Below are 10,771 nucleotides of genomic sequence, written 5' to 3' on the forward strand. Positions count from 1 at the left end.
GCTGTCTCCAGCAGGCCACCATTCGTGAGGGGGTCGCAAATTGCGACCCACAGATGGTGTCAAGGACACCATCCTACATTCGGATTTGCGACTCGTAATTTGCAGGTCACAAATCTGAACCTACCTACTTGTGGCCCCAAATTCTTAAAGAAAGTCACAAAAGTGCACCCATGGTATATGTCGTACCCCTATAAAATATTTGTGAACTGTATTTTAGCGTGGGTAAATACGATGTGTAGATGTGCTCATGTGAAAATCTATTGAGCATTTGCAAGTTCATTTTCCCTCCAGCCACTTTCTTCCCAACCCTGGAAGAAGTTCTAATTCTGCCATTGTCAGGAGTAAATGTCCAACCTTTCTTATTATGGGAAAATATTAGAGAGAAGCTGGTAAAAATCTTTAAAACATGCAGGTTAGTAGGTTTGCAGACTCAAAGGTATTCCAGCCCTGGTACTATTGCTTACTGCTTCCTCCAGCCCCAGTATGCAGATCTGCAGAAAGGTGGCAAAATAAGGAAATTGCTACAGTAGGGATTGAAACTCCAAGTATTCAATCCCTACTATGGTAGTAGCCCTGGCATAATCAGAGAGGCTATTAATTGCTGCCATAATTTGTCGCCACACTACATGGCACCAAAGGGACAAGTAGATCTTTTTACAGGACAAGTAGATTTGAGAAGCAACCTGTCCCCTGGACAAGTAGATATTTTAATAAATTCCACACCCCTGAAGACCATATCAAATGCTACAGAGAGGTTCAAAGGGGGGGGGGGGGGGGGGGGAATGAGGGCTGCCATGTCTCCTCTGCCAAGAATCACGCAAATATCAGTGGCAGCTAGAAGTGCTGTTTCTGTACTGTGGTTGGGCCCAAATCCGGACTGTATGCCGCCAAAGAACAGGACGTAGCTGAGGCATGGGGTGATTAGTTAATCTAAGACCTTTTCCGGGTATTTTAAGTGGGAGAAGGGGTTGTAGCTGGAAAGCGAGCTGGGTCAGTGGATGGTTTCTTGAGCAGAGGAGTATAGGTAACTTATTTTCAGGTGTCATGGAATGTGGCAGTGTCAATGGAGGCACTGAGGATGGATGTTAGCGCTTTGCTGATCAGTAGGAGTCTTTTGGTGAAGGCGTAGCGGGGGCAAGGGTCCAATGGGGCGTGAAGTAAAACCACTGATGTTGAAGTCAAGTCCCATATCTCCAGGAAATGTTTGATGAGCGAGAAGATGAGGAGCATGCACGCAAGTGTGGCATGCTGTGTAGGCGTTTGGTCTGTGTGGACGTGAGGCTGGTTTGTGAGTGAATGAGTAGGGTGCTGTTGGTGTGGGAGAGTGCATGAGAACTTGTAGGGGGCACATGTGAATGCTGCTTCTGTGAGGTGTGACAGCAGTGTAGCAACTAGGGTTGAGAACAGGAGGAAGCACGTCAGGGTAGCGGTCGGGAGGGTGAGAACCAGAGTTCCTGGCACTGGGCACTGCCCAGGCATCGATGGACACAGACAGGCTTGCCTTTTGCAAGTATCTGTGCTGCAGCCACCACTAAGTAGATCCTGAGAGTGAGGAGGAGTACAAGATGTCATGGACAGGAAACCAGAGATGTCATTCCTGTATAGATGGATGATAGGAAATCCAGGGGTGTCACTTCCTGTGCAGATAGGTGATTGAAAATGAAGTCCTCGATAGGCTTCTTTTCAAGAATGTTTTGGCAAGAAACCAGAGATGTCACATTTCTTTATGGATGATGGGAAATCCAGTGATGTCACTTCCAGTTGGTTTTGATGGACTGTAACACAGGACTGCCTGAAATAGGCTCTATATGTACTTTCTTACAATTTCTATGCATCTTTAATCTGAGTAAATAGAGCAGCAAAGCTACACTGAAATCTAATGCAGGATGATGAGCGGCACAGAGAAGAGGTTTGCAAAGATGGATTCGAAAAAAAGAGAAACGCCTCAAAAGTTGAACCTGACTAGTGTATGGAACACTATTCCTTTTGAAATTTAGCAAACTAAAGATCAATGGACCCTCAAGCCAGGTTAAGGAGCCACCAAAAGCGCTCTCCAGACTTACACCTGAAATCACAGTAAAAGAGAAAATGTTCTTTTGTAACTTTTCATGTACCTCAGTCATTCATAAATAACCCTCAATTTAGGTCTCTAATGTGGTGGCACATCGATTGAAGAAGTTTCAGGTTTTTTTCAATAATCTTTTGATGTGAGAGGGAGCTATACTGTATGCTGTTATATCTTGAATTCAGGAGAAATGAAATTTGAGAAGTTACTATTCTCCCATAAAAGCAGTACCAGTTCGAGCGATCTACTGGTCCGTATCAGACCACGGGGCTCTATACGAGAAACCATCATTAAAACCAGATAATGGGGTCTCCTTAAGGTTGGGGACCATTACACGCGTGGGCATTGCAGTGTCTGTGGCGAAGACAGAAAAAAATCTTGACTCTAGGTCGAAACAAAGACATAACAGAAACACACCAACTACAATTTAGCATGGGTTGTTTAGTTCATCACCTGTCCATGTAACATGCGATGTCGGGGTGACAATGAGGAAGCTATAAACTTGTTTATGTGAACCCCAGAAGTAACATGAGGTGTAGGCGTATCATTACAAAGAATGCCACACCATTACCTGATGCAGGCCATATGGTTGAAGATCTGAAGTAGGTGGTGTTGGAACAAGTCAACCAAGGAAAATGTGTTTTTCACAAAAGATATTAGGCTCATACAGAACACCTGTCAGATAGATTCTAGCAGTCAGCGAAAGAGACATGATGATGTGAATGCATAATAACAGTGTGTTACACATATGTGACTAAGGCAAAAAGGCTCAGGTAGTTTTTCACAAAATGATAAGCAATACACTATAGAACACGTCTGGTGGATTCCACTGACCAGCGAAGGAGACGTGATGAAGCAGGGGCGTCATGTAATGAGAAGTCCGAATTAAGTCCCACAATGCGGGGACCCACCCATAAACAGGTCTCATGATTCAAGTTTATCAAAAGGACCCTCAAAGAAAAAACAGTCTGTGACACCACAGGTTCCAGGTGATATCTCTGTACCAGCTCCCTCAGAGTTCTTACTTTCATATTGTACAATTACGTATCAGGCGCAATGCCCCTATCTGTGCTACTCTTGTGCTGAGGAGACAGCATTAGTGGAAGCCAGGTCGTAGTTTGAAACTCTGTCTGTTCTATTCACTGGAAGCGGACAGGCCTTTGAAGAGGAAGAATAAGGACTATTTTCTGTGTGGACGATGACACTGCACTTGGACAGAATTCAGTCGCTCACGCACAGAAGGGAATCTAATGTAGAAGTGGTCTGACCCATTTCAAGAATGACAACAGCCCAATGGTTGAACAGGAATGACCAAAAGAACCTATATGTAAAAGTATTTATATTTAAATCGAGCGTTCTTGGCATTCTAACACCACGCGTAAAAAATAAATGGGGTGAAAATCCCCAATCTACGGCCTTCTAAAATAGCATATAAAAGTGCCCGACCTGGAGACTTGGTGAATAATCCTAAACACAACATTACGGGTTGCAGAAGATCTAGCACATTCAAGCACAACTGAATTAGTTAATGTGCAGCATTTCTTCTGAATACTCAATACATGCACTCATAACAGTGCGCCTACTGAACATATTTAGAACTGCCTTTAGAACTGCCTTCAGAACGCAACACTTTTTAGTAGTTTGTTGAAAACTGTAAAGCACAATTCAACCACTGCTCTGTGTATAAAATCCATCAATTTCTAAAGCACTCGAATCAACAAAAAAACTGCAACTGAAACAAACTGCAAAAGATAAATAAATGTCTGTAGTTTAAAACAGCAAGTAATCATTAACGTGAGGGGCAGTTCTGCTGTCTGAGCTAATAAGATGTATTTTACATAAGGGACAGCTCTTGTCTTATCCCTAAGGTTTCGAGTTCCGTGTCACATTTTCCAATTCTACCACTTGAAAGAACATTATAAAAGCACCGTTCCACCTAAAATGAATTTCAAAAGTCGTTAAAAAGGAAAGAAAAACACCAAACGCCCATAAAAGAACTGTGCTCACTAGGTAGACTAAGACTTTATGCAACATAGTCCCCATATCTGTGTATAAAATCAACTTTTTGTCTAATTCCTTTGCAAAATTGTGCTGTAAAATGCACATTGTGTTTGAGTTTTTTTCTAGAAATGTTCATGTGGAAAAGTCAGTGTTCCCCCGATTCTTCCGTGGTAATGGGGTTGCGTCAGTTCCCTGAACTTCGTGTAATTTAACTCGAGTACTTACAAGTAAAAGTTTTGAAATGTCACCACTCTCTGGAGATGGCGTGGAGTGTGAGGGTTGCAGGATACGGTCTCCCCTGGAATGAGGGGCGTGCGGGAGGATGGAACAGACAGCCCCCTCTCCCATCTGCCTCCCATGTCCTAGAGACGCTCAGGATAAATCACATATGGGTGGAGTTTTCCCTTATGTTAGGGGGTGCGTTCTTAAGTGTTCTATTTCCGAGGCAGAAGGCTGCTGGCTAGGCGCCTTCTTATTAAAGAAAGGAAAGGACCCGAACAAGGAGCCTGATAAAGCCTTAAGGGTCTCCCTGGATACACTTCTAAATTCACTGGGTCTCCTGACCCAGATCATGGAGATGACAGAGGTGCTGTTTCACGGATACATACAAGTGTTAATCTGCATCCTGGGATGCAAATAATTCTCTTCCAGCATAACGCAGAGTCATTCTCATGCACATTGATCTCAAATTAACTCATGGAAGAAAAGAAAGTTAGAAGCTGCACGTGGGCATCTTCTCTGAGTAGTTTGTTCAGGAAGTCGCTAGATATGTACAGACTTTCGCTTCACTGAGGAAGGCCCAGCAGAATTTGCGTAAGGTGTTCTAGTTGGGTTTCTGCCAGAACTAGGAAAGGTAGAGCTCCCTCTACCAGTTTTCAACACCAGGAGACATTACAGATATTATGATTGGGCGGGGTTGCACACCGCACATCTGTGTGCAGAGTCAACCTTTCCCTTTCGCTTTGGTGCCAGTCCAGAGTCGTGGGGTAGAGGATACTATGAAAATCGGCAGACTGGTCTCACAACAATGCATATATTATTTTCCCGCCACATAAGGTGGGAGTGCAGGAGTACACCGGTTCGCCAGGCAGACTGGAGCCTTACCCAACAGTAGTAGTACATGAGTAGTCAAGCTGAAACCGTATTCTCTGTCGAATGGTAGGACAGTGTCCTCTTTGCAATTGGAGAGAAGGCTGAACCCTCAGGTCAGGGAAGAAGTACGGGAGTAGCAGTGGCAGCCATAGCTTAACTCAAGGGGGAGGGGGACGGGACGGAGACAAGGTTAGTAAAAAAAAAAATATATATATATATATATATATATATATATATATATATATATATATATAAATAAATAAATAAGCGCTTCCTTTGCCTCTGACCACGCCGCCTCACGCTCCTGTTTATCTGGTGTCCTAGCATTCACTACTGGGACATCAGCACAGGCTCCCCAGCAATCCTGGCGTTACTCTAATGCAAAAGGTAGCATGAAAGCAGCACCAAGATTGGTATGAGTGGTAGTAACTACAGCTCGGACACAGCCCTGGGGATCTATGCCCCTTCTCGCTCCTCCCCTTCCCTGCCAAAGTCATAGAGAAGACAGTCAACAAGCAGCTTACCAACTTCCTTGAAGACAACAACCTTCTCGACCCCTCTCAGTCCGGATTCCGAGCCAACCACAGCACAGAAACCGCCCTCATCTCAGTCACAAACGACATCAGAACCCTGATGGACAACGGAGAAACAGTCGCCCTCATCCTCCTCGACCTCTCGGCTGCCTTCGACACCGTCTGTCACCGCACCCTAATAACCCGCCTCCGCTCCACCGGGATCCAAGGCCAGGCCCTGGACTGGATCGCTTCCTTCCTCTCCAACCGCTCCCAAAGAGTCTACCTTCCACCTTTTCGCTCAGACCCCACCGAGATCATTTGCAGCGTCCCACAAGGCTCCTCGCTCAGCCCGACACTCTTCAATGTCTACATGAGCCCCCTCGCCGACATCGTATGCAAACACAGCATCATCATCACCTCCTGGCTCAGACAGTAGGGCAACGCAGGAGACCCCTTTTCCGTTGGTGGGCAGGCTGGAGTCTCACCTCAGAGAAGTACAGTGTAGGAAGGCTCCATTAACAGTTTGGAGGCCCATCCTCTTTGAGAGACCGGTCTACGCTGGAATGGCAAAAGGAATATGCACTAAACCTTATTGTATTGTTAGGGTGGGGAGTCCAGGCGTCTTCTGCAATTAGTATTTCTCCGCCTACACTATTCACTCAGCGAAACATGCGTCTTCTTGCGAGGTTGACAAGCTGCAGTCTCGGCATTTACACGGCGTTGAGTTGTTTAAACTGCACTGGCCCCTATCGGGGCAGTCTGGGACCCCTCTTCCGCAGGCACCGCGAGGGCTGCCTTTTATTTTGAAGAGAAGACAGGCATCCTCAAGCAGAAGAGGAGCTGCTGATCTAACGGAAACGGCCAAGGGAGGGAGGAGAAAATGGAAACCTAGCCAAGTCCGCTCAAGACTGACTAAAGTGAAAAAAAAAAAAAAAAAAAACACGCCGCCCACAGTCATGTTAACGTCTAGGAAAAATTAAGAGAGAACATATGCCCACATTTTAGATATGGAAGCAACAGGGTTAAATAACCGAATATAAAAGTATATCGAGTTTATTTAGATAAACACGCCATGCAACCGTGCCCCCTGCAGGGGGGTGGGCGCAGCGCCCCCGGCGGCCATCTTACAAACATCTGTAGCCGACGCCGGTCAGACTTCCGGGCCTCGCCCCCCCTCCCGGCGAGCTCCCCGACCCCACGGGTCCCAGTGTGGGCCCGAGGCACCGGGCGTCCGGCCAGACAGCGGTTAAACCGCCGTGCCGTCTCGGGGCAGCTGTGACCGGCGGCTGCGGCCGGTGCCAGGCCTCACGCCGCGGTGTTTGTTTTTCTCTCCCGGGGCAGAGATCGCAATCGAAGGGAAGCTGCGAGGAGGGCGGAGGCCCAGAATGGCGTGACGGGGTGGGGGTCCTCTGATAACAGGTCATGTCAAGGGGATCGGTGACCAGTGCATAGGGGTGGGGGGGCATGCGACAGCAGCTCACAGTAATAAAAACACCTGGGGGGGGCGGGGCCTGACAGTTGGGGGTCTGAAAATATCACCCTAACGTGGCTGCGAGGAATAGGGAGGTTGCGACTGTCACACGTGACACAGTGGGGCCAACATGTGAGGAAGTGCATGTGACAACACTGCCCAGGAGCAGTAAGCGCGAGTCGGGGTGGGGTGGAAAATTCATAGTGGTGCGTGTGACAACACGAGGGCCGGCCTGTACACACATGAACATGTCGCTGTGAGGATCAGGAGCCAGTAACAACACAGGTCAGAGAAGTGCGACAACGTGACTACACAAGGAAGCGCACGAGAATGCACAGACAGGCGGGTTAATTAAATGTGACAACGTGTAGGTGCAAAGACATTCACGTTAACAACATGAGACCGTCAACGTGAAAGCATGAGACACGAGGAAAAGTCGCAAAACTACCGGACTTCTAAGCTCTACAGGGCAAGCATGCAAAAAAAAAAAAAGTCAGGCAGCATACTTTGGGCGCTGCCACGCCGCACATCTGTGGGCACAGCCCACACTTTCGCTTCGAGGCCCGTACAGAGCCCTCCCTCCCTCGGCCCCGGCGCTCACCTAGGATCTCCCGGCGCCGGTCCGCGTGCGGCTGGTCGGTGTACACCCACTCGAAGTCCTCCCGGGCCACGCGGTTCCCCATGGCGGAGCTGTGCTGCTGCCGCTTCTGCAGTCGGGCGTCGCTCTCCCCGCGCCGGGTCTGCTCGGTCCTCTGACCCTCCCCGCACTCCTCCCCCGCGATGACACGCGACTCCGCGGCGCGCTGCCTCCTCCTCTCCCCCTGCAGGCTGCGAATCTACGCCTCCTCCCTCCCGCCACACCCTTGTCTCCTACGTCTTTTCGCTCCTAATCCGCGGGCTGTGCTGACTCCTTCAGCCCTGACCTCCTTGCCGCTGTCACAGCTCCTCTCACGCGCCCACTGTTGCATCACGCCTTGTCCCTTGTTTATTCGCCCATGCATTCCACACTCGACACACCAAAGCTTTATTTTTTTTTAATTTTGGCCCCGTGACAGCTTTATGTGTTGGTTACACTCGTGTTTTAGAAAGCATTGGGTCTAGTTTTAAACGAATGTTTTATTGTAATGCGACGCATTACAAGTTTATAGTACGACAATGGACATGTATTTGTGTGGACGCAAAGGGTTGCACTGTGAATCTAGACTTAAAAATCCATGTAGGTTAATCATCTCCCTCTTCCCATCCGTGAAGCTGCCAGAGAAAGACAGACACCAAAAAATATCTAGTTATCTAAGACACTTTTACATCATTACACTGTCATGTGTATGTCTCTGAAAGTTCAAGCTCACCCAGCTAGATAAATCAACAACATGATTGCTGTAGCGCTACCAAATCCTAGCTATTGCTTGAACTGAATAGTGGATTTTGCGCAAGAGGTCAATGGTTCGATGTGACATAGGATTGAGAGGATGTCATCAATGAGTAATGTGATTTTCAACATTAAATGACAATTTTAGAATTCTGAACCTTGGTCAATGACTACACCAGTTTAGTAAGAACAATTATGAATTTATTTCCCTAAATTAACAACGCTAGTGTCACAAATCCTACTCTCAAACACAAGTGATAAGCATATAGAATTAATAACGGCAGATTAGAACGTCTTATATTGAGTTTAATCAAAACAATCAAGCAAATAATCTCCAAAATAATAACACTAATTAGCAACACCAGAATCGGTAACAATGGGAAAGTATATATTAGTACAAACACTCAAAGAGTGTCAATATAAATCTTGAGCATTTGAAGTTAATACCCCCACTAACCACGAATCAGCATCATCATGTTGGGCTTCATGTACAACAATTTAGAAACACAAATTTTGAAAAAACATACTATCGTGGGTTAGAAGAAAACATTATTAATATGCAGCAGTCAAATTATAAGGTGCAGCTGGTACCTGCAAAGCAAAAGAGACATATATCATTACGATTTCATACATTACCCATAGAACAACAACATGCAGTCTACTTCAGCAAAGGGACATCATCAGGTAAGTAAGAATCGGGCCTATCGTCTGCGAAACCCACACTGCTGACATTTCTTCTCTCCTAAATCTGCCATAGAGGATCTTCATGGAGTCTAAAGTCTTGAGTCTGCCTGTAGAAAATCCTACTACCCAGGTTGGTCAGTACATGGGGTGGTTAAGATTCAACCAATAGTAGCTCTATTTGATAACCTAAATGTTATAACATCTATGTCAACCAGGACATTTTCATAACAGTAACTTTTCCTCTTCCGTCTCATCTGTGGCTTCTTTGTTCCATCTCGTCTAAACTTCTCTTCTCAGGAAGAACGTCTTACAAAGTATCGTCTACTTCCATCCCCGAGGAAGAAACTATGTATTAGTGACAATTTCAGACAATAGAACATTCAATTTATGCAAGAACTTGGTTAAACATGGCCTTGTAAGACATAACGCAGCAACCCACTAGGGGTAGCTGTGTACACATCTATTATGACATCCAACACTCTTTTATATAAGCATTGAACGATGGAAAATAACCACAACGTTTGGTTAGAATTTTGCTCAGATAAGAACAGAAATGAACTATGGCAACCATTTTCAAAAGTCACCCGTTTTTGTATGTTAATTCACTATATAGTTATTTTATTAAAATTATTAATAAAACATATTAGAAAATTCACACTCTCACATGATCACAGCTGCATGGAGAGCAAGCACTTTTTTTTGTGGAAGCACACAATTCTGTGTCAGGACCGGAGGCTCCGATTATGCTTCTCTTTGTATGCTTTTAATTTTTAGCAGCCAATTAGAAAGCAAAACAAAACATCACATCCTGTGACACAGTATCATATGACCATCAGAGAACCTAGGCCTATATAAACCCCTTAGGGATACAACTCCACCTCTTTCTTTGCTGCTTCGCAGCCAGTTAAATGTCTCTAATACTATTTGTGTGTTTGTTTTGCTACAGAACGCACGTCACATCCAAGCCATTTTGTGTGTTTCATTACTGCTCCGCGCTCCTGTCTCAGCTTTGTGATTTTACGATCGGACGCTTCTGATCTTTATCGCGTGTTCCTTGCACGCGTCCTTGGTGGGAGCGTTTACCACCCCGCAAGGGTTTCCTAGACCCTCACCTTTCATTATCTGTGGAGCGGGAGGAAGAGAGCGAGGACAGCGCGTCTTGCTTGATGTGCTGTCCGCTTTCTATTTTTGGTGTGCCTTCATCGAGCGTGTGCACACTTGAGTCTGTCTCTGTCAGCTCATTCTCCTGGGGCTAAGAACACGAGGGAGATGCGTGTTTCGTCTCTTACAGGTTTTCACCTCAGCTCTCTGTCATAAGCCTGATTGTCCGTCGCTTTTGGGCTGCAATAATAATTATTAGGCTTTGCCTTTCTGGAATGCCACTTTATTAGTGGAATATTCTCTAGGTAAGTAGGCCTCCCTCCACATTTTACTATTGGCTTGGGGCCTTCCCTGAGCATATTAGCCTGCTTTAAAGTTATCAGCTTGCCTCCCCACTTCATTTGAAGTTCCTATTGGCAGTTCCTCTGCCCATTTTAAAATTCTCACCTTTGGTGGCCTAACATTTTACGCCA

General features: G+C 46.0%; 1 protein-coding gene across 2 annotated transcripts in view; it reads right to left on the bottom strand.

Annotated features, from left to right (window-relative positions):
- Positions 1-8,064, bottom strand: part of DEGS1 (delta 4-desaturase, sphingolipid 1) — an 85,614-nt gene extending 77,550 nt beyond the window's left edge. Inside the window, exon 1 of one of the 2 annotated variants that reach the window (XM_069233827.1) lies at positions 7,746-8,064. In XM_069233827.1, the coding sequence (XP_069089928.1) occupies positions 7,746-7,827 (82 nt within the window). In that variant the 5' untranslated portion in view covers positions 7,828-8,064. Of the gene's footprint in view, positions 1-5,682; positions 6,593-7,745 lie in introns of those variants that run through there. The other variant, XM_069233828.1, reaches the window with a different exon arrangement.
- Positions 8,065-10,771: the final 2,707 nt, after the last annotated feature.

This window comes from Pleurodeles waltl, chromosome 5 (assembly GCF_031143425.1).
Source record: "Pleurodeles waltl isolate 20211129_DDA chromosome 5, aPleWal1.hap1.20221129, whole genome shotgun sequence".
Classification (NCBI taxonomy): Eukaryota; Metazoa; Chordata; class Amphibia; order Caudata; family Salamandridae; genus Pleurodeles; species Pleurodeles waltl.